This window comes from Thermobia domestica, chromosome 11 (genome assembly GCF_964235325.1).
Source record: "Thermobia domestica chromosome 11, izTheDome1.hap1.1, whole genome shotgun sequence".
NCBI lineage: Eukaryota > Metazoa > Arthropoda > Insecta > Zygentoma > Lepismatidae > Thermobia > Thermobia domestica.
The window spans coordinates 257,939,688-257,965,277 of record NC_137464.1 but is presented as its reverse complement, the minus strand read 5'-3'; the positions used below and the strand labels follow the sequence as shown (position 1 = coordinate 257,965,277).

At 34.9% G+C, this 25,590-nt stretch overlaps 1 protein-coding gene across 4 annotated transcripts in view; it reads left to right on the top strand.

Annotated features, from left to right (window-relative positions):
- Positions 1–25,590, top strand: part of ckn (CRK like proto-oncogene, adaptor protein) — a 580,084-nt gene that overhangs the window by 538,744 nt on the left and 15,750 nt on the right. For 3 of the 4 annotated variants that reach the window (XM_081732142.1, XM_081732141.1, XM_081732138.1), the window contains exons 9-12: positions 5,613–5,822; positions 11,497–12,402; positions 16,867–16,984; positions 20,407–20,482. In XM_081732142.1, the coding sequence (XP_081588268.1) occupies positions 5,613–5,822; positions 11,497–12,402; positions 16,867–16,984; positions 20,407–20,482 (1,310 nt within the window). The remainder of the gene's footprint in view (positions 1–5,612; positions 5,823–11,496; positions 12,403–16,866; positions 16,985–20,406; positions 20,483–25,590) is intronic. The other variant, XM_081732139.1, reaches the window with a different exon arrangement.

Below are 25,590 nucleotides of genomic sequence, written 5' to 3'. Positions count from 1 at the left end.
AAGAATAGTTAAAAATCAAATCAAAAATTAAAAACTTTAAAACTCCCTGTATCATAAGGATCTCCAACATTAATATATATGTATTCATATATATGTGTGTGTGTTTGTGATTCTCAGTTTATTTTATTACTGTGGTAACAGGTTTTATACTATATGTATGTTTACTTGTAAGTATTGTTTGTTTAATTTCTGTGAATGATCGTAACCATTTTGTTAATATATTATGTTTTGTAAATCCTGCACAAGTTATTATTTTTATGTGTACCATTAACATATCTTTATTAATTTCTGATTTCTGTCGACAGATATTGTTTTGTATAAATCACAAGTTCAGAGAAAGTATGACTTTCAATATGTTCCTCTCCAGAGTTCCAAATTTCTTACTAAAACTCAAAAAAAATCTTAATCTGGGAGACCAGTTTCAGCAACATTTGAATTATTTGTAGAAAATTCGTGTTCATCCTTTCGTTTTCTGGGTAACTTCTAAAATACTCTTTCTTTGGTTTTGGGGTCTATTATTCTCCCTATTTCTTCCATATTATGTCATGTTTGCTGTATATTGCTTTTCTAATAGATTTTTCGTACCTAAAATTGTTTGGTGTAAATTGTGAGGTTTTTTGTTCATGGTACTTTTTTAAAAAAAATATCGATGCAATTTAAGTGACTGAATGAAAATTCGAGTTTCGAAGTTGTATTTAACACCAGAATTAAAACATAGCGACAGCTGTTAAAAGCACTTATTATCTGTCCGTACAAAATCATATTTCTGGTAGCAAGAATGTAATGTTTAATTAATAAGAAATATCCACCAGTGCATCGCTTTGATTTCTCGTAACTATGATTTTGACCTTTTCTTGAGGTCTTTTGTGGGTTAAAGTTGATACAAAACTAGTTAGCTCCTTCTCTGTATGTGCCACTTAAGACTAACTTCATGGTTACTTTTTATATTCTTATATCATCCTAGGTATTCCAATATATACAGGGTGTTAACAAAAAATTGTCACAATATGTTAAGAAAAGATTCCTCACGTCAAAATAAGAAAAGTTTATATGGACCTGCGTAGTTTTCTAGTTATAAGGTGCCGAAAACGCGAAAAAGTGAACTTTAAACGTCCATAGTTCTACTACTATAGGACCGATCGTAGTCGGATCGATACATCACTGAGGAACTAGTATGTGAACTAGCCAAATATCCATCTTTCAGAATCCTTCGGTACTTGCACAATCATTTTTAGAGGCTGTTTGGGAGCACTTGATCACTCTCCACCTACCTCTCTAAAAATTGGTGTGCAAGTGCTGGAACATCCTTAAACATGGATATTTGGATAGTTCACATACCAGTTCCTCAGTGATGTCTTGACTCGACTACGATAGGTCCCATAGTAATGGAGCTATGAACTTTAAAAGTTCACTTGTTTCACGTTTTCGTCACCCTATAACTCCGAAGCTCCGTCACTTTTGAGCACAGGTCCATATGAACTTTTTTTCTTATTTCCAATATATTGTGACACATTTGTAACACCCTGTATATATATATATATATATATATATATATATATATATATATATATATATATAATATACAAATTTCTTTTACACAAATTGGAAGAGTTGAAAAATCTAAAATAGTAATTGAACGTAGAAAAATTATTTACATACATAAGTACACCTCTGTCGTGTTTCTAATCCGCCATTTTAGGTATTCTGTTCTCAAACATCAATGCCATCAAGTCTCTATTTTTTGTAGTAACCGAAATATTTTGTAATTTCGGCTATTTTTGTGTGAATGTGCAGCTAGTTGTAAGTAAATGAAAGCACAGTTTTAAATTAGTTGGACATAAAACTCTGACCCTCAAAAGATCTCAGGAGGAGGTCAAAATCATAGTCAAGAAATATAAAAGTGGTAAATATTATTCTTTTATTAGTTGATGGATAATGCGCCATATTGGTACGTAAATATATTAATATAATGTTAGATCAAAACATTGTTACTTCAGGAGTAATTTTGGATAACTAATTTTAAAATTGAATTTCCAGTGACCGTTGGCCTCAATTAGGGTATTGGATTAAAAAAAAAAAAAGTGAATTTTTAAGAAGAATATTTGTATTAACTTTTTTCACCTAATATGATATTTAAAAAGTTTTCAGATTTCAAATATTTTTTAAAGATATTTACGCATTCAACATACCTATCAAACAATAATAGTTTTTCTGTTACTTTAAGATTTTTCCTTCCATTTTTGTTAAAATCCTGTTATAATTTACTCAAAACAGTTTCAAAATCTGTTCTATTAAGTCACAACATGATAGATATATTATATAGTTTGCTAGCATGTCTAATATACGTGTATCTTGTTTGTAGTGTAACATTTTCTAGAATATGTTATGTTTTATCATCAAGAAAAGAAAGTAGTTCAGCTCTATATTAATTTTTTACTTTTTTTTCCACGTGTAACTAGGAATAACAATCTGTAAACACCATAACGGTATCAATATATTAGTAAATCTATTCAAAAAATGAATTCTGTGTGTGATAGTTCAAAAGTATTCATAATTTATAGACAAAAAAAGAAAGAAAGAAATGAAAAATATCTTTGGAAGTATAAATTTTCATTAACAGAACTTGTTTAATTAGTTTAATGTTAATTGGAAGTTTAAGTTTATATATTATAGAATTCTTCACGACGAGTCTTTAGTCCTTCATTTCTTGAGCAGCTGGTACTCCTATACTTCTATAGGTTGATACCAGAAATATGGATCCAACACAGAGATAATGTTAAGGTTACGCTAGACGCTGGGGGATCTGTCTACTTACATGGAAGCCAACTTCTAGAAAAGGATCTAGTTTCATCATGAATAAATAAATAAATAAATAAATAAATAAAACGAAAAAGAAATTATAGGAGATTTTAAGTTAGACAAAATACCTAAACTTAATGCATTTAAAATACTAAAAGGTAGACGTTGTCTACCTTGTCTTCCCTCAAGCCCCGCCACTTGACTAATTTATCGAAATATTTTGATGTTCAGTGTCGACTCTCGATATTCGCAAGTATGAAAAAATACGTTTTATGTCAAGAGTATGATAGAGCTACAACGATATAGTAATACTAGGGTCTCAGTGATAGAAAAGAAAAAGTGTCAAAGGTCAGATTTGTGGTTTGTCATTCGTTCAGTTACCATGACAGAACGTTTGTTGCTGAATTCATCGTGGATATTCTTCCTCTGTTAGATGTAAATGAAGATGTACACCATTCAATACACACGCACAGATTTAAATGGATTTTTTTATTATAATTAATGGATTGTTATTGCAAATAGGGAAATATTATTTATCAGTTAGCGTCACCTAAGTGCTTCATACGAAATATTATAAATATTGTGTGTTTTCACACGATAGGTTGAATTTTCTGCTATGTTATAGATCCTACTTCTGAGTCGAAGGTAGGAAGTTAAGTTTTGAGGAAAATAATATTCAGAAAATAATAATAATAATAATAATAATAATAATAATAATAATAATAATAATAATAATATAAAAGTTAACTCAAATTTACATAGAGCTAACATAAGTATCCATCCCATCGTACTACTGTGCTCTGAAAAAGGTTTTAGCAGGCAGCAACTGAAAATTCAACCTACCGTTGGAAAAAACAGGATATTTGTAAGTATTTAATTTGGTGTTTAGAAATTGTCCATTGTGATATATTACTTGTATTTTTACCTCCAAATTGTATTAGCTGTTCATATAATGATCACCATTAATTTAATAACCGAAAACAGTAACATATGGCAATTTTGAGTTTTAACCCTATTTTCCTTCGAGTTGGCGGCGGTTATAGCACGGCCAACAAGAGATGGTCTCTGACGTTTCTTACCACATGCGGTAGGACAATGCAGCCCCTACTTTGGTACTGGTGTTACCAACCACGGTCACTCTGTCTTACATCATTAATTAAATTGCCACTACAGATGCACCGAAAGAAAACCTTGACACGTGAGTAGTGACAACGTCATTGCTAGCTGTCAAAGACTTTCTCTTATTGGCTCTCCTATAGACAATTAATATACATTTTCGTGGATCTGATGCTGAACATTATTGAGTGGGTATAGCCTAGTTGTTAGCGTTCTTGCTTTGTAATCAGGAGCTTCTGTGGTTTAATCCGAGGACCAACCATCTTGATTAAGCTTTTCTCCCAGTTTTTTTTTTTTCCGAGTTCCCTCTGGCGAATGCTGGGTTGGTATCTTTAAATGTACACCCTGCCTGACTTTTCACTTGTTTCCCGTTCTTAGTGATGTTGATGGCTACTGATCCTAATGTAAATTAGCCACAAGGAAGAATCTGTAAGTTGGTTAAAAGACTAATAAATAAAACGTAATAAGAAAATTCTGGTTAAGTTTTGACGCAAAATTTGTCGCCTGTTCGTGGTACTTTCAGAAATATACAGGGTGTTTCAAAATTAATATAGGGATTTTAAGGCTTTCTAGTATTCATTACAATTAACTTACAGTGGTAAATAGTACTCAAATGAAAGAGCAACTCAAACAGTTTTGTATGCACATGCACTGTTTCCTCTATCTGCCGTTAGAAAGCGAGCTAGTAGCAAGCTAGTAGCGAGCTAGTAGCAAAAAATGGCGACTAGTGAGCACAAAAGCTTTTCGTGTTTTATATTTTGCAAAGACTGAATCTGTAGTTCTGTGAATCTCCAGTGCAATCGTCTGTGTGAAGAATTTTAAGGAGACGCTTACAACTACCTCCTTATGGTTTCCAGTTGCTACAAGATCTAAAGTCTACAGATTACTGTTTACATGCCAACTTTGCAAATGAAATGTTGCTGCATGACGATGAAGGTTTTTTGGATCGTGTCGTCTTCAGTGATGCATCACACTTCACCTAAATGGCGATATGAACACTCATAATGTTTGCATGTAGCGGTCAGCAGATCCCTACGAGATGGTACAGTTGCAACGAGACTCCCCTAAATTGAATGTGTTTTGTGCCATATTACAGCGGAAAATTTATGGGCCTTTCTCGCCTATCGACTCGATGTGTGCCGTGTGACGAATGGTGTTCACATTAAACACTTGTATCAAAATCTTTTGAGTTGCTCTTTCATCTGATGTATTATTTAAATTGCAACCTAATTATAATAAATACACAAAACCTTAAAACCCCGATATTCATTTGGCGTGGGAGACCAGGGTTAGATTCCCGGCGGGAGCTCATGTGGTTCGGATTCCACGTTAATCAGTAGGTCCACGTCTCATATAGCCTCGCTGCTGAAAGGGACGCTAAACTAAAATCAACTCAACCCGATATTCATTTTGAAACACCCTGTATAGTGTGTGTAAAATGGTATTGAAATGAGAAATAGAGTGTTAAGCTAGTGCTAGTAAACAGCTGTCGCTAAAAGTTAAGTTCTGGTCTTTTTTTTTTTTTTTAACGTACCTTTTAAATCCATTAAGAATAAACAAACAGATTAAAAAATACAATAACAGTAGTACTAAAGTAGATTGCTTACATTGTGATTGTGAATATCTCAAAAAAACACTAGACATCGTAGAATATTCAGTGATTCACTGCTGACCCTTACCCTCTTGACTCTTTCAAGGATGTCTTGATTACGACAAGCGGCAACTCACCCATTAGTGAATGTTACCCCAGTGTTCCGTCATTCCACACATTCCATCGATTGCCACCACAGAGTCAACAGTGGGAGGTGGAAGGAGTTCGAGGTCATTCGTTCGAATTTGGCCCCGTAGGCACCACCCCTCAGATGTACTTCCAGCCTATGTACTGCCCTGACATTGTACCCATCAAGGTAGACCTTTTATCTGTGCACACTTTTTTAATTCTTATGATTATATCTATAGTTTTTTAGTTTTTAGTTTGTTTTTAGTTTTTTGTTTTTCCTTTTTGTGATTTTTTTGTTTGTTATTAATTGCAAATGGATTTATTTGTGTTTTATATCTTGGAAACACATTTGGACCCCAAATGTCTCCTCCCTTTCCCCCCATATTTCCTCCAGAACATTTCCTCCTCCAGTATTTCATAACGATATAAAATATAAATATGCCATTAATAGAAATTCTTTAAGTACGAAAAGAAACTAATTACAATTAGTGATAAATAAATGAAATATTTCTGTGTCGTAGGAGGAGAGAGTGGAATGTTTTCCTCTTTGTGGTTTACAACTATTTCTGTCACAATCTTTAGTGTTTAAATACATTTCATTAATTTGTCAGAAATTACAAGTATCTAATTAAATAAGCGCATATATTTTAGTACAAGGGCAATTATACAAAGGAGAGTTTAATATTTTCATTTCTAAATGACTTATAGAACGATTGATCAGTTAGAAACAATCATCCATGAAAAATAAATAAATAAAAATAAACAACTTTAGTATAAATTAATAAATAAGAAGTATTAAGCGGCAAACTACTAAAAATGATACAAAAGCTAACCATTTTTCTGCTGCCCATTTTTCGTAAGTGAAAAAGAGATAATGAAATGCAATTTACCTCAATAATAGGTAATCTTATTATACACCCGAAATTACGAAGGGCAAGAATACTAAGTGTTGCCATCCATAGAAATTACAGTGTGGCCAGAATATGAATTACCCAAAAATCTAGGTTAAGGCAGCGACCAGAAAAATGAACTCAACGGTAATTGATGACCTTATCATGTTGTCTTGGCTCCTTGTTAACTACTTTTTTTAAAATATTTATTTTGTAATAAACAAAAAGCTATTGAAATTACACTTTCTGTTTATTACAAACTAAATACAACTATTATTTAAAAAGTAGTTCACAGGATTCTAAGACGACATGATTCGTAATCAAATGCAGTTGAGTTCGTTCCTCTAGTCGTTGCCTTAATTTAGATTTTGGGGGAATTGTTATTCTGACAACACTGTAATTTCTCTGGATGGCAACACTGAAACCACTTCAGGTTGGTGTTTTCTGTTGTAGAATAACATTATCTATGATTGTGGTAAGTAGCATTTCATTATATCCTTTCGCTTATGAAAAACAAGCAAAAGAAAAATTTTAAATTTTGTATTTCAGGCTTTTAAAGTACTTTACGTTGGGAAGCAAATAAATTAAGAAAAATCAAACTGTTAGTGGCGGTTCTGTATGTAAAGACTGGCGTTTCTGTGTGTACAGGCAGAAACAGACGAAATTAGAGGATAGCCAAAATTTGTATTCGATACACTTTTCTTTGAAATAACTTCATAATATATATAATATTGAAAGTGGCGGTAAAAGAAGGTTTCATTTAAAACAAACAGATTTAGATGATGTAATGTATGAGTAACTACGAAGAGGAAAGCATGTTCAAATCTCTCCATTAATTATTCTTGTTCAATTCTAATTACAAATATATGTGTATTGTATAGGTCTTTTTTTTTTTCAATGATACTTTTGTACTAATACTATGTTCGATGTAGTTTGTTGTTTAAAATAACAATTACATTACAGATCAATGATGCTGATATTTCTATGGCTTACCATAGGAGATAATTTTTCTGCATTGGTAGTTAGTCAATAATGCAGTTGAGAATAATATATGCCATTTTTATAGTAATTTTAAATATCAACTTAAATTGCATGCGCAGTATCAAGAAGCAATAAACAAATTAGCTTTTCATTTTATTAATATTAAATATTGGCGAATACTCCAAGCATCTGCCTTCAGATACAATTAATTTTCTGCAAAATACTTGAAAGTTTTTTTCGTCTTTGAACAAGTTAGATCCAGTGCGTTATAGTGTGAAGCGAAAGCATATCTTTATAGTGCGATATCTCTTGACAGCATGACGTGAGCGATTTGATAATTCGTAGTCTTTTTCTAGCCTCCAAAAAAGACATATGGTACCACCAGGGCCGTGCTGTGGGGGAGGGGGAGTGGGGCGACGGCCCCGGGCGCCGAAGTAAGGGGGGCGAAAAATATCGGGAGAAAAAGGGGCAAAAGGAAGGAAAAATTACTTGGAATATATGTATGGGGGCGCCGTCGTATACTCTCGCCCCGGGCGCTGATTTTCCACGGCACTGTGTAGCACATTTCCTTGGCATAGCTAGGCGAGACAAAAAGCCAGTTAAGCAGAGTAGGATGTCCAATTTATTTCTTGTACTGTTCAGAATTCTGTATTGAAAAATGAAAATCCACACAGGGTGAGCAGAAAGTAACACCCTGTTTTTAATATTTTTTCTCCCCTAAAATATTGTAGGTATAAACTCAATTTTTTGCACACGTGTATTTTGTTATATACCATTATTTTTCCAAAAGTTACAACTCAACGTGCGCTCCAGTATTTTCTAGACACTGTCTCAAATGAACAGATACTTTTACTGCGACCTTCCTCAAGACCTCAGCACGAACACCACTTATGACATCATGGATCTTAAGTTCGTCAAAAGTTTGTGGTTTGCTGCGATGCACTTCTTCCCCATCCCATAGAAAGAAATAACATGGGTTGAGGTCTGGACTTCGCGTTGGCCATTCTGTGGGACCGCGGGGATCTATCCAAGATCTTGCGCTGCTTTCATCAAACCATTATGTAACAGGCAAGGCGTAGTGATGGGGAGCTCCATCTTGCATAAATAACAGTTCATGTGACTCGCCCCATTCAGAAATTGTCGGCCATACAAAATTTTCTTACATTTTCAGGTCAGTGTTGATATTGTCTCTCAACAGAAAAGGGTCCAATAATGCGGAAAGAGTTAATCCACACTTCACTTTCGGCTTGCCCTGTATTTTTTCAACGGTCTCTTTGGGATGACCTTCTGCCCAATAATGACAATTATGACGAACGAACCTCCCTACATGAAACCAGCTTCATCTCTCCCAGATTTTTTTTCAAACGAACATGTGTGGATGATCTTCATGCCATGCCAACATCATTTCACAAAATTCAACACGCCTATCGCAATCATCTGGATATAACTTTTGGACATAATGAGGTTTCCATAGTCTGTAATGTAACTCTTTATTGAGAATTGCACACACAGAATAACGTGTAATGCCACTCTTTCCTGGAGCCTGACTTGTTGATTTTGAAGAGCGTCACTCGAAAATCTCCCTCACTGTGGTCACCTTTTCCTCTGATATCGAAGTCGAAGGCCTAGCTGAGCTCTTAATGTCCATGACTCCAACTTCCAGAGCCGTGTGCTCTGGTAGTCATTAATTTTCTGTAGCATTTTTAATTGTTTTAATATCCATAACAGCTTGCCTTCTATGGCGACCCCTCCACCACGTTGGACCTAAACTACAGACTGCGACACTTCAAATCTTGCTGCAATTTTGGCTCTCTTCAATGCTTGATCGTCCTAGCATCTCTGTGGCTTCAAAGGAACAACAAAAGCTTCACAGGATCTGGAAAAAAGAGAGAAAAAATGGCATATTTTAGTCTATAAAACAATATAACTTGCATTACTATCTACGTCGTAAATTCAGTACAAATTCCAATTTAAAATAGAGAGTTATTTTCCTCCCAGAGACAACAGATCGCTATTCTGAAGGTCAAAATAAAGCGAAAATGCTATATAATTGTATACATTCCGGGGTCTCCTTCAGCCGCTGCGGGGAATTAAAAGTTCCATAATGTGACAATATCGCAGATTAAGTTGGATATCGCATGCTTTGGTCTACGAATCCAACAAGCGGTTACATCGATTGTTACGCTTAATAGATGGTGCTAGTGTCAACGTTTATCGACTTTAACTCCCATCTGGAAAGAATCGATGTAACTATTTGATGGATTAGTAGATCTGCTCTGTGGTTCTTTATTTATGATATTGCCACATAGCGCAATTCGCATCTCCGGGCGAGGACCCGAAAGGTATAGAATTATATAAATTTTTCGCTTTATTTTGACTTGTATAATAATGTTCTGTAGTCCGTGGGTGCCGTTTTTAGAACACCCTATTTATATTGATGCCTATTGGCCATTCATCCCCTCATTGATATCTTTATTTTCATCCATTGATAGAATTCAGTAATAGTATCCTAATTACTTTAATAATCAAGATACTAAACATTTCTTGTACCTAGCATCCTTTCTAGTTGAAAGGTGGGAGCCAATTTTTGAATATCGGTATATTAAAAAAAAAAAAAAAAAAAATCAAATCTACCTTCAGCAATTGGAGGTAGCGTTAAGATGATAAAATGAGGCAGATTTTTCCTTCAGAACTTTACTCTGTTTCAGTGACATTTCCAACTCAGTAGGTGGTTTAGTTTAATATATATACATTGATTCTTATTGCAGGGTTTTCAATCCTTTCCGTACATTACCACCCTGAATTATTTTTCTAGCGCCGCCACTGTTTCTGAAGACCATATTCCACTATTAAGGCGTTAGTTGTAATGGCTGTGAAATAAAAATTGTTCTGTTGGTCTCATAAATCAGTTATAAATTTTAAACTTAATTTCGATCGGGAAGTCCTAGTAATTTTGTAACATAATTCTAACTTTGAAACGATTTTTGAAATTGTAGCAAGGTTTGCTTCATACAGACCCAAATATTTTAGCAGATTGATTAGCGCTTTTAATTGTAAGCCTTTTACATTACGTATTTAGTACTTTTTTAAAAAGCGATATTTGTAGATTCGTTGCATATTTTAACGCTACAATATTCGAGCCAGAAAAAATATTGCTTGTAACTTTTTTTTTTTAACCCCTTGAGATAAAGGCTGAAATATGGGTTGTAGAATGCTATATATAATATTTACTTTAGTCTTTGCTAGTAATTGCATGTTCTTAAGTAAATATTTTCTTAAAACATGTAAAATATTATATTGTAATCAATGTATTAGTTATTTTGAATAAAGTAGAAAATTAATTTATTATGTTTGTAGGTGATTTTTAATGATACTTAGTTTTAATTTTACGTAGCGAAGGTAGTATATTCTAGATTTGTAGTATATTCTAAATATTTCAGTATGTCATATGTAGAAAAACTATCCGTGAAATAATTTAGAAGGGTTATTATGGCGTGTTCTCAGAATTTATTTTTGAGTTCATTACGTCGGTTGCAGAAACTTTTTATTCTTTAGTATTTACATAGCCTTGAAGAATTTAAAATTTTGTATTCTATTATAGTAATGTAATAAAAAATGCATATGAAATGTATTATGAGTAAAACTTCTTATATTATTATTATTATTATTATTATTATTATTATTATTATTATTATTATTATTATTATTATTATTATTATTATTATTATTATTATTATTATTTTACTTGGTATAATATATTTTATTCAAGTAGTGTTCCACAAAGCAGCACCCTAGGTCGTTGATTCCGTCTGCCTATAAAAATGTACTTGTCTGTATTATGTACACTGTTGTCAAAGTACTTCTTATTAGAAGTATCAAGATTTAATCTTCCGTTCTTTTACAGCCATTGAGACCTTTTATTTTTTTTTGAAAATACACCATAAGCAAGAAAAACTAACAAAATAAATAACCATCTTGTTATATTTGTAGATCCGAGGTGGCCGTGGCAAATCCTTAGAGAGCTTAGAAGACTCAGAGAGATGTTACTCGCACTATACATTCAGTGGAGATTCACACACATTCCACGGGAATTGGAGACCTCGTAGTTACGATGATGGGGATATTACACCGACAAATGAAGTAGTGGCATTACACGAGGGCGGTGGAACACTCCCGCGACCTAGAGGAATGGTGAAACCAAGGCCAGTAGCTAAAATCACAGCAAAAAGTCGAACGGATATGTCTGGGCTCTACAGCGACGGACCGCCTTTGAATCCGGAGAAACCACCCCCAGTGCAAGGATACACGAAAAGTTTACCAAGAGACTTAATAGAAAGGGAGAAATATTATGCTCGGTTCGAAATGCCCTGTGATGAGAAGAATCCTACGCCAAAGAATATAGCACCACCATCGCCGCCAAAGAGACATAATCCCAAAATAAGTGAAGTAGAATATCATGGTGAGTGTGGTGGAGAATATAAGGACCAGGATCCTAGCAAACAAGTGAATCAAAGTGCTCCTAGCGGCGGTGGCCATATAAGTGAACATGAACCCTCTTTACCGGCATTTCCTGCAACTCAAGGGGACGAGGTCATTCTGCATGACCAAAGGCCGTTACCGCCTCCACCAGCTCATCTTATCAGGCCTGGTGGCGGAGGGGAAAGTGTTGGTGGGACTCCTAGTGCTGGTAGTGTTGTGGCTGAACTTCGTGATCAATTTGAAAATCTTCAGATGGACCCATTGCATGCAGGAGTGGTAACACCGTCGCCTGGAGGTCCTGGTGGTTGGGAAGCTCATTCGTCTAGTTCGAGTAGCATTGTAGATTTCCAGGAGCAAGATCTAGTTTCCGGAATGTCGTTGCACCAAAGTCGAAATGGTTCCGAAGCAAGTTTTAAGGTAAGTTTCGTTAGTTTAATAAAGTTTCGACTTCATGATACACTATATTTGACGCCCTTATCAAAGTAAAAGTTCTTTAACCCTATGCACACCAAGGTGGGTTACAAATTGTCCACACGTTTATTTGGATAAGAATTTTTAGGGATGTTATTTTAGTATCATGTCATAACTCAGGTTTTGTGTCAAAAATAATATAAATTTTATTTTCTATCATCTAAAAAATTACACAATTTAAAAAAAAAAAAAAGTTTTCGTGGTGGAGATAAAGTACCTTCCCTTGGTGTAACGTGTTACCATTAATGTGCATAAGGTTATTTCCAGTTAAAGGTGACGATTCTGACACTAAGTGTTGCTACGGGTACAGCTGACGCAAAGCGTTGTACACCTAAACAAAAAGACCTGCTGGTTTCAGAGTGATGATATTAAAAAAAGAATCATGGGTTACATGTAACACCACATTTCAAGGGAGAGTTTTAAAATGTATAGTACATAAATCATAATTTTCTGTCCCAGAAAATGAAATATTTATTTTCAATTTTGTACTAACTATAAACTAAGACAACTGAAGGCACAACATAGAGAAGAATATTCATTTTCTGGGACAGAAAAATCATTATTTATATGGTGGACATTTTGCAACCCATCCTTCGTACAGTCCGCAGCAAAAAATCTGTAACATGGAGCATGTAAGTTTGTGAAACTACGCCTAACAGTGTAGGGAATCAACATAACGTCTAAGTGGCACGAATCATGCCAGGAGAAACCTCGGCGTCCTCCCCTGCACATTTATTTTGAAGCAAAAGACTTCGTCGTTTCACAATAAACTTACATGCTCATGTTGCAGGTTTTTTTTTTTTTTTCTGCGGAATGTACGTGTGGTGTTACGCGTAACCCTTTGGTGTATTTAGGGTTAAAAATGTCAAGTTACACAGTTGTTTCAAATAGTTGTCTTGAGGGGTTTTGTGTCCTGTCTGTTGACAGCTCATATTTATTATTCCTGAATTAACTGTTATTCTTTTGATACGTCGAAGGCAGTTTAAGTAGTGGATTTAAATTTGTAAAGAGTATTTGTAATTATACTTTAATTACCTAATTATACTTTAATTGAAAAATGAGCAATCTTACCGTTCTACAGGCTGTTACAAAAGTGCGTCACAATGTTTTGGGAATGCATTTCTCACACCAAAATAAGAAAAAAAAAGTCCATATAGACTTGTGCTCAAAAGTGGACAGTTTCGGAGTTATAGGGTGCCGAAAATGTCAAATTAGTGAAATTTAAAAGTTCATAGATCCACTACCATGTAACCTGTCGCAGTCAGGTTAAGACATCGCTGAGGGAAAAATGAAAATGAAATCTTTGAGTTTTACGTCCCACGATTATGCCGGTTAGGCTAAAGGAGACGGTGATGATGAGTAATGAATGAAATGGTGGAATGAAGAAAGTGGGAAGAAACGGGAGAACGCCGAGAAAACCCACGCACACGGTGTTTGTCCACCACAAAGTTCACTTGGCAGGGGCTGGGATCGAACACGGGACCCCAAGCACCAGAGGTGAACGCTCTACCACTGAGCCACCGCGGCCCTACATCGCTAAGGAACTGGTATGTGAACTATCCAAATATCCATGTTTAAGAATGCTCCAATACTTGCACACCAATTTTTAGAGAGGTAGGTGGAGAGTGATTAAGTACTCCTAAACAGCCTCTCTCAAAATGATTGTGCAAATACCGGAGGTTCTGAAAGATGGATATTTGGATAGTTTACATACTAGTTCCTCTGTGATGTCTTGACCCGACTACAATCGGTCCTATAGTAGTTTTTCGGCTGCGTATAACTCCGAAACTATCCACTTTTGAGCACAGGTCTGTGACAAAGTTTTGTAACATCCTATATAAGGTTTGTACAAGATTTCTGTTAATATTTCGAACTGGTGAATCTTCGAAAAAAAAATGCAAGGAATTAAAGGATAAGTTAATTTACTTTTTTTCATTTTAAAGAAAGGCACGATTTTGTCGGAAATTTGAAGAGAAAAATTGTACAAAGTAGTGTGTGTGTATGTGTGTGTGCGCGCGCGCATTTTTCAATTATCTGAAGAAAAAAAGAAAATTACAATTTTAACAATAGATCAACTACATTAACTTATCTAAATAGATTGTAAATTATTTTCTTTTATTTTTTTTTTTAAATATGTGTTAATATATACAGGGTGTACCTGAAAGATGTGCACAAACTCCGGGAGGTGATTCGTGACATTAAAATAAGACAAAAAAATCCTCTTGCATATTGTCGAACTCTGCGTCGTGTAAGAGTGACAGGAATGCCAACTTGGAATCGAAAATCGAATCCTATCAATTGGAACGGAACAAAAACGATGTGGACATACTTCGGGAGGTGATTCGTGATATGAAAAGAAGACAAAAAGTCCTCTTACATGTTGTTGAATATCACGAATCAACTCGCGAAGCATGTCACCTTTGTGTTCCGTTCCGAATTGTCAGGATTCGATTTTCGATTCCAAGTTGACATCTCTACCACTCTCACACAACGCAGAGTTCGACAATATGCAAGAGGATTTTTTTGTCTTCTTTTGATGTCAGGAATCACCTTCCGGAGTTCGTGTACATCTTTCAGGTTTTTCCTATATATATAAGGACCACAGGGGAAAAAGGAGGTAAGTGAAGAAATGGTCGAAAATGAGTTAACAACAGAGTTATGTAGCCTGAGAGGTGTAGTTTCAATGAACTAAATCCCACAGTAAGAAGAAGGTTAGTCACTAAGAAATTTAATGCTAAAGATTTCGCCCACAAGGGAAGAAGCAGATAAGTCAGTGGAAAACAGGGCAATTGTGTAAGGTTGTAAAAAAAAAAAACTAACTTTCCTCTTTTTTCCCCTGCAGTCTTTATTCCTAATAGTAATATTAAAAACGTGGCTATTTCTAGTGTAAGTTTTCCTCTTATAAGTGGCCAAATCAGAGAGAGCTGATTTACTAATTTTTACAGTGTATGTATTTCGCAGGGTCTATGGATTTGACATTGTTGTGGATTCTAATTGGAGAGTTACATCAACATGAAAAACATGTAAACTGGAAGATACAATTTAAAATTTTTGGAAAATATAACACTGTATGACGTCAACGCTTTACGAGCAAATAATTAGTGAATTAGTGATAATGGCGATTCAGAAGTAGTTACAATACGCTTTATAGTCTGCTGAATTTAAATCGTGTATTGCGATGCAGAGTGTCCAAAGGAGTTACAGATAAAAACGCTTCAAATGACAGGAGCATTAAAAGATCGTTTAAGAACTTCAAGGAAACTGGAAATGTTACTAATTTATCATGGTCGACGTGCATTCATCATGAACGTTGGAACATTTCTTTTTCCGGAATTAAACAAATTAAGCATTTGTAGTGTTCACATTCAATAATCGGCCATCTGTTGAAATGACATTTGGACGAACAATTTAGTGAGACCTTATTTTGACAAACAACTTGGTGAATCTTATAGACACGAACAATTTGATGAGAATTCACCTTGATGAACAACTTGGTAAGTTTTATCTTCACGAACAATTTGGTGATATTGTATCTTGACAAACAAATTGATCAGTCGATATCTTGAACAATTTGGTGAGACCTTGTCTTGGCAGACAATTTGCTGAGACCTTGTCTTGACGAACAATTTGCTGAGACCTTGTCTTGACGATCAATTTCCTGAGACTTTATCTTGACGATCAATTTGCTGAGACCTTGTTTACACGAATAATTTACCAAAACATTATTTCGTCGAAGTTGATGAGCCTTATCATGACGAACAACTTTATAAACCTTATCTTTATTAACAACTATATATATATATATATATATATATATATATATATATATATATATATATAAAGATTATATATTTGTGTTACAGTTTCGGCTATGTAACAAAAATATATGACCTTAAAATTTATATACTGTTTTGGTCAGTTGGAATTTTATTAGTAATCTTGCATTTTCCAAAGCTACAATGAATAATTTACAACTTGATAAGCCTTATGTTGGCAAACAACTTGATATGCCTTATGTTGACAAACAACTTGATAAGCCTTATGTTGACAAACAACTTGATATGCCTTATGTTGACAAACAACTTAATAAGTCTTGGTGAGCCTTATCTTGGCGAACAATTGACTAAAAGATTATCCTGAATAATTTGGAGAGACCTTGTCTTGACAATTTACTGAGACATCCGCAAATTCCGGGAACTGCTGCAAGAGTGTTTGAAACCCATTAAGCCTTTAAGTCTGCAGATCTGTGCTACATAATCTTGAAAATTTGTGGTTTAAAGAACGATTTAAAAATTATTTCATGTTAATGCGACTCTTCTTTGGAATTGACATAGTTTTCATAATCCAGAAAGACTTTAAAAACACTATTATTTGTATATGTATGCTTATGAGTATATTTTGCCATTTCAGTCGAGTTCCAGTACAGAATCTGATTCGTTGCCATTTGCCAATGAGAATGCGGGGACTATCAAACAAAGAGTGGCACGACCACATCCCACACTTTCCACGATGGACTATTCTCAAACGGGTAAGGCATGCACTTACATGTGTTATAATTCGTAGTAAAGTCATTGAAAATAATAGAAGCTGCTAGCTTATACAGTTTGATTCACCATCTATTTCTTGCCTGTTTGTTCACTTGTATGGTTCGCAATGACGTGTTTTCTTTTGGGGTTAGAAAATAAGCATGTTGCTTGTGGTTGGATACATTCCAAAAATAAAGCCGAGTAAAAGAAAAACTGAGTAAAATGAACTCCCAGAGTTGGAATTTTTTTCACACATACATGTGATACCAAAACTATTTTCTAGGGTAACGTTTGAAGAAATGAAACTCAGTGTAAATGCAATATGGTGTATACTGTTTTTTTTAAAACGATATCCTAATTAGTGGATTGGATTGGATTTGAGTTTTGTATCCCGTTCAGCAGCGAAGCTATATGAGACGCACACCAGCAGCTCAACGTGGAATCCGAACCACATAAGCTCCCGCTAGGAATCGAACCAGGGTCTTTCTCACCAACCTTGTAATTATCACTGTTGCTTCGGGTTGGAATCGGTCAAGAATAAGGGGGCAGAATATACCAATCTTAAAGTCCCGGGCTCGATTTCCAGTGGAGGTACGTACTTGCCTCGGAGTAATGGTTCGAGCAAAGCCTTATTTGCTCGAGCCAACCTAGACCATGGCCCAAGACGGCAATGTTTTTGTGGGAGGGAGCAAATTTTCGTGTACTAATTATTTTCAGACTGCAGCTCTGGAAATTGCAGAAAGAGCCGCTCCGGTTGCAATGATGTGAACAGACTTTAGGGGAGATGGCTAAAATTCAGTTTAAATATAGAACAGATTATGTACATTCTATATTCCAAAAGCAAATTGTCCTAAAATTGATGGAACGTAGTCAAAAAAAAATCACGTAACATGAACGTTAAAGTCAATGGAAAATCAGTGGTAAAAAAATGGTCGTTCACATATCTCAAAAACTACAAGAAGGAGATGGCCAATTGAAAGCTTATTGCAAAGACGTAATGAACTTAAAAACAATGTATAGCACGTAAGGTAAATATGGATAGAATATTGTCAAAAGTAAAGTTGTTTGAGTGAAATAAATAATAATGATAAAGTATATGAATCTTCGAATTACCCACGGTGTCCCACACGGAGTTTACGTGATTAAAATATCTCACATCTTGGTTTGGAATCTCCAAACTCGATTTAGCACGCAACGTGACTTTTGACGTAATCACGTGACAGTCTGATCCTTATGGCAAACCGGATAAGTCCTTTGGCGACGGCCCGAGGCGGCAAAAGATGTTAAATAGTGTCTTACTTTGAAAAGCAGGTCAGCTTTCTTTTAGCCTCGGTGCTGGAAAAGGGCGAGAAATTTCAATCAATCCAATCCCATCCAAGGGATTGTTAGGTCTTGAGTGATTGACGAATTAACGCTTGTTTTAAATTCCAAAAGTATTTGAGACGGTATCTAGGGCTTAAAGTGGTATATGGACCACTACTCTGCTTCGTATCCGAGGGCCCGAATATCTCACTGTGCACACAGAATTAGTCACTTGGTCGCGAGGGAGAAAACATCCGCCATTTGGGGGAAACAATAAGACTATTGAAAAAAATAAGAGGTTGCCTCATGAAATTAAGAGACCACTGTTACAAGCCGTGGCCAGTCGCAAAAAGAATCGCCAAAGTTTTATTTATTTATTTATTTATTTAAGAATCACTGTCAAGCGTTCTATAAAACGAAGTTTCTTAACCTGGTAGTGGGACTTCCAGCGGTGTCGCGAAAAGAATCGCCCAAGTATTTTCTAAGTTTAATATCGTGTAAGTAGAATTACTATCAAACATCCTATATAACGAGATTTCTCAACTTGGGTGTCTGGACTCCAAGCGAAGTCGCGAAGGGAGGTGAAAAGCACCAAGTAATGGAAAAAAGGAAAAAAAAATAAAAGATTATTTACAATTTCTTATTTTGATAGACATGATTTTCATTTCCAATCTTACTTTCAAATACAGAAAAGAATATTAAACAAACAGTAAAAAGGAATGAAAATAGCGACAAGCTGCATACTGAAACATTGCTTACAAATATAACAGTAAGCAATAAGCATCAGTAGTCAAAAACAGAAGAAAAAACTATTAAAAACTTAGAATAATTTATGAAAGTCGCTGCTAAGAGAACGATAGAAAGGGTTCGTGATATGAAATAGGTTGGAGGTATTCTGGTATACAATAATTGATTTTATTGCTGTTTGTTATAAACTGACGATATCTGTTTCTCTTCAATTTCTGATTCGTGAACAAACCATGCATTTCTAAGCTTTTGGATTTACCGACGACTTTTGTTCACGAAGTTTTAAAATAGGAGTAAGAAAAATAGGAAAAACTGAAATGAAAATATTACTTTAGGCTAAGGGAAACGATTAATGAAGCAAGTGAATAATAATGGAAGAATTTGGTGCAATGAGAAAGTGGGAGGACACGTAAGTACCCCGAGAAAATCCACAGTACGCCGAGTTCTATCCCGGCAAAGTAAGTTTGTGGTGGTCAACATCGTGTCTGTGGGTTTTTTCGGGGTACATCCGTTTCCTTCCACTTTCTCATTCCACAAATTCTTCCATCATCATTCACTTGTCTTAATCATCCGTCTCCCCTTAGTCTGAAAGGGCATAATGGTGGGCCGTTAGCTGAAATATTTAATTTCATTTCATTGCAGCATTATATAGAACAAGTTGTCTGCACTACAGTTTTCTGGCGAATCTGTTTCTTTCATTTCCTTGATTTTCTAGTGGATATGGTGGTTCGGTGGATAGGGCGCTCGTTTTTGTGGAATAGATCTGTGGTTTGATCTCAAGCCAGATGAGTTTAAGGTAAATAACAGTCGTGTCCTTGGGTTTTCTGGGCTTCTTCTCTTTCCTCCCACACTCTCATTCAATGAGTTTCTTTTATCAATCATCAGTCTCTTCAGCCTAAACGCCATAGCATTGGGACCAGGGCCGTGCCGTCGAAAATCAGCGCCCGGGGCGAGAGTATACGACGACGCCCCCATACATATATTCCAAGCAATTTCTCCCCGAATTTTTCGCTCCCCTTACTCCGGCGCCCGGGGCCATCGCCCCGCTCGCCCCCCCACGGCCCGGCCCTGATTGGGACTTCAAATAATAATAATAATAATAATAATATTATTATTATTATTATTATTATTATTATTATTATTATTATTATTATTATTATTATTATTATTATTATTATTATTATTATTATTATTATTATTATTTAGTTCTCTTACTCGTATTTATTTTTAATTCTCTGTGAACAAGGGTTCAGGGCAGCGCCAAAGACTTAAAAGTGGGAAGATTATTCAGGTGCTGAAAATTGAAGCAAGTGATATGGCTGATAATTTTTTTTACGTGTTACTATCCCATCTAATGATGATATCTTATTTGCAGATTATGTGCCTCCAGCGAACAGAGTTCAACAACATCCGCAGCCACAAGAAGCTAGTCAAATGGCGTACAGTCAAAGGTATAATTTCTCTCTCTTTTTCTTAGCGAACATTTGGATTCACTGTCAAATGATCTGGGTGTAAGGGAATTTTCGTTTGGTAATACTAACTGGATAGTTTATGCAATTACTATTCGCCTTTTATATATATTTTTTGAAATGTTCTTAAACTGAACTAAAACTAACCTCTTAGCGCAACGGCCCTTAAAGAGCCAGGGTCTAATCAGCCGGCTTATGGCACTTATACCTTGTGGTGACGTGTGGTCAACACATCCTTTCTCTGTACCCTTAATTAAATGTTTAATACACAATTTTTGCAACAGTGCGCACTAAACACACACATTACCAAGAAAATGTTTTTCGCGTTTTCTTCTATGATCCAGTTTTAATCTGTAACAAACCGATTGACGGTTGTTTACATTCTATTTGAATTGGCTCCCGGATTGTAATGTTTACCCGTATTGTAATGTTTACCGGTTGTTTTAGGCAGTGTTAAGGTTGGTTCGTGTATTGTGATACTGCACCCTAGTGTTTCCCAAAGATTCGTTTTGACGTTAATTGGTTTGTTGCAGATGAAATAAATGACACGAAAAGTGATCAGTTTTATATGAGATACGCAAACACAACAATGATTTACCACTAAAACTTCGAACTGTTTCTTTCTACAACTGTTTCGCGTTACTGTAATAATTTCATTCATAGTTTAATATAGTACAAATTTATTTTATATTTTACCTTACCTCATATACGTATGTCTGTCAATTATTCACGTGATACTACCCGTGTTTCATTTGTTATGCGCCCTGATGTTCATTTGTTACTCATTCTGATGTTTATTTGTTACTCATTATGGCTATCACTACAAGAGGGCGTTTGAATCGCTATGCGGGCATTTACTTTGCAAATGGCGACCTGCTTGAACAGTAAGAACAGCGGTCGCCACAGCAACGGGAAATGTTTTCAAGACGTGGCTAGGTGAGTTTGAAAATTTATGTTATGTGGTTATTTCCGATAACTATGAAATGTCATTTAATAGATAGAACGGCTGCTTATTTGAATAGAGTTTTGTATAGTAACAGAAGACATATAAATTTGTTTTAGTTCGTAGTTGATTATATAATATTAAAATCGCGCTTATTGAGGTCCGGTGACGCGACTAAGATGACGTAGTTTACCACCATGAGATAAAGAATACAGAAGGCGGTCTGAGTTAGGCTCCTCTAAATTTGGGAAAATTCGATAGCTAAAACACTTCTGGAAGTAAACCTTGTCTAAATTTTTAATATTTTGGTCAACCTGAATAAGTAGAAGAAAAGGAAAAGAAAAATTGAGGAGCCTGACTTCAAAATTAATTTGAACACCGTTAGGCCCAAGGCCGCCAAATACCATCTCCGCCATTACTGGTGAAGTATAGTAATGGCAAGGGGGATGTAATTCTTCGAAGTTGACGACAATGGGCCACACGGACGGTCTCCTGCGTTTGTAGGGTACCGAACTAGTGATCCAGTGGAATCAATTTTGGAGTGTAAGAAGTGGGAAGGATTGGACTCGCATAATCTGTGGAACTTTCCTAACTGGTAACATCTTTTCTTTGTTTTCTCGTTCAGTTATGAAGTGCTTCAAGATCACCATGCGTAGTTAAATAGAAAACGTTACGCGTCTTTCAAGCTCATTGTCATAGTCCCCTCATGTACTTATAATTGCATGCCATAAGCATGTATGATCGAAGTATTAAATCTTATGTATTTGATATGTGAACCTGAAAATTTTGTGTGTTGACACGATAAACTTTACCTTGCACGCACTCTTCCATAGTAATGTGCTTTGAGATTTTTTTTTTTTTCATGTTTAGGTTAGGTAGGTTTAGTCTAAATACATTGATACATTATGTCCCATAATAGTGTTTTGTTTCGTGAAATATTTGCTATAGGTTAAGTTAGATCAAACTTAAATGTGTGAACCATAATATTTATGTCGGCTAGGTTAGGAAGTCGAATTTTTGTCCGTGCTTTCGAATTTAATATGTGTCTGTAGGTAGGTTAAATCTGAAAGATGTGTACTATAATATTTTGGTTAGGTTAGAGAATTTAATTTTGCCTGTGATTTCAAATTTAATATGTGCCTTTCGTTTTGCCATGTGATATATTTTATATTTTTTTTTTTTTCGGGGTGAACTTCACTTTGAACGCACTCGTGATAACTTGACGGTTTATGTTAAAATATTAAATGCTCTGTAACGTATGCCATTGACAAATGTTAATGATGATGAAATTTCTTTGGGAGTGTCTTCATTTATATACTACTGTTTTTGTTTTGAAATACATTTGTGTAGGTTAGGGAAAAATATATCGTAAGTGTATTGTCGGTAATAATTGTACTTTGAACGTGTTCTTCCATATTTTGCCGTGTGTTCTTTTGATATCATTTCGTAATATATATTTTGTATGTGCGCTTTCCATATTTCATCGTGTGTTTTTTTTTTTTTTTTTTTATTATACTGATTAGTAATACGTTTCTGCATGCGCAATACGTGTGAAATCGGCAAAATTGTACTTTGAACGTGTTTTATTATTTAGTGATGTGCCCTTTTCATAGTATCTAGTAATATACTCGTAATTTAAAATTTTTGTTTCATGTGTCTTGTCACATTGTTTCGCAGCATATATTCTAAATTAGCTTCTTCGATGTTGATATCGGCCTGTGCTGATCCGGTGAAATTTTATTTGGACATATTTTCGAATTTAATATCATTATTTCTAAAACTATAACTTCGTGCAACGTTGATGTTTACTTTGAACGTGCCACGGTTATAGTTATGTGCCTGTTCATTAAACATATATTTTGCCTCATCGAAACCAATAACTTTGGAATATGTCTCAACTTGCTTCACTCAACTAGAATATGATTCCTTACGCGTATCCATCCCTCTTCAAGCTTAACTGATTATGAACAGAAACAATAATAAGTTGAAACGATAATAGTTGGAAAGGCGTTTCAATATTTGAACCTGTCGAGTAGATTTTTTTTTTTCTTTTCACTCACTATACATTTGTAAATAGTTCATTCTTCATTGATAGCAGTGTTTTCCACATTATATGTATTATGAAAATGATGAATAGGCTAATGTGAAGTATGAAAATGCTACTTATTCACTTTAAGTTAAAAGAATGACGTTGTAGTAGTAATGATATGGCCTATGTTTGTATTTCATATGATATACGACAGGGATACTATAAAGAATGAACGCTTGATTAAGATGTTTATTTAGAAATATAGAAGTAGAGAGGATGGATCGCCGATTCTGTTTTAGTATTAAGAATTTCCTATATGTATCAATGTTGAAAAACATGTTTGCTATGATAACACATCTCCATATAAGATGTTGATAGAGTATCTTTGAGATACCATGATGGAGGCAAATGTTTAATGACACAAATTTTCTTTTAAATCTGTTATTATGTAATCGTTAACTAATGGCACAAATAAATTAGTCTTGAGAACTTAACTTTATGATTTCAAATGCAATTCATAAACTTGAACTTAGACGGTTCTAATTGTTTATGTTCTTTATATATATATACTAATTAATCTGGACAATGTTGACTCTTATTCTTGGTTGGCCACGAAACAAGAATCTGGAAACTTCTGATGATAAATAATAGCTTTATCGTTGTGTCTCTCTTTTCTTTTGCTAAAGTTAACGCAACCTGAACATTAAATCTAATATAACTTTGATTTTTTTGATACCGTAAAATCAGACCGTTATAATTGGCGACCTCAGCTTTCAGGATATTTGTTTAGTTGATAATTTGTGTTAGGATATGTATTAATATTTTTATAATTACTGTTTTGTGTGCCAAACTGAGATAAGTATGTGAAGTAATGAGTGGATTGATGACAATGAGCTATTAGACGCGTGACTCGATTAATGCGAAATGAGTGACGAAAGTCTTAGTGTAGATGGTTCGACCGAACATTTCAAATGTTGTGACGATAAGTACAAGTACAGTGACAGTGTATCCATATGCTGTGAAACTTGTAACCTATGGTTCCATATCCGGTGCCTCAATATTCCTGAGGAAGAACAGAAAATGTTACGTACCCCGGATAGTAATTGGGTTTGTTTTGACTGTAAGTTAGATAAGGTGTTAGCTACAGAAAGTGAGCAAACTGTTGAGGAACCTGAAATTGGAATTGATGGAGAACCATTGATTAAAACGTTGATTGATATCATTGCAGACTTGCGAACAGAAATGTCTGTCATGAACGGTAAACTGGATGCCGGTAACCACGATTTAAAAATCTGATATAATTAAGTTAAATAATAAAATAGATGCTAATAATAATGACTTAAAAGTAGGCATTGGTACAATTAAAGAGTCTCTCTCCAGTGTGCAGTTGGATTTATCCACTGTCAAACGAGAATTAGAACATAAAGTAGCATCTGAATTGTCATCTGTAACGTCACCAGCATTAACTTCTGAAAAAGAAGTTGAAACTGTAACCGCTACTAATAAACTAGACATAAGAGCTAGGGGTTCATGTATAAACATTAATATTGAAGACACGGATACACTTTTAGTAAATAATTTGTGCGGTGTATCAGATAAAATAAGTAATAGTTTAGAAAATGACAGGGCTGCATTAGAAGCGCCTGAGTTTAAGTCTCACGTAAATGTGATTAAGGATAATTTAAATGATGAGACTGATGATTATTATGATGATGTAAATGTAGATTTAGGTTTAGATTTAGCATGTAGTAGTAGGTTTAATGTACGTGTCAGTAAATATTTGATGAACGAAACCCCAGTAATGCACAATGATGTAAATAAAAGCTCTTTTATGTATGTCGGTTATGACAGAAAGCAGCATAGCAGGGTAGCGATGTCTAGTATAGTCGATACGATAAAGATTCACATAATGAGTGGTGATGACGTTGATGATTTCTTGGATATTGATGACAAAAGAGTAGGTAGATCTCAAAAAGGGAGAAAAAAGATGGGAAAACCTAATTTGATATTGTTTATGGATATTAATGTAAATGAATCGAAACTGTTTAAGTGGTTAGTAGGAAATTGTTCTAGCCAGGGACGAAGACATAAGCTAATCAGAATGAGTAGATCTCAGAA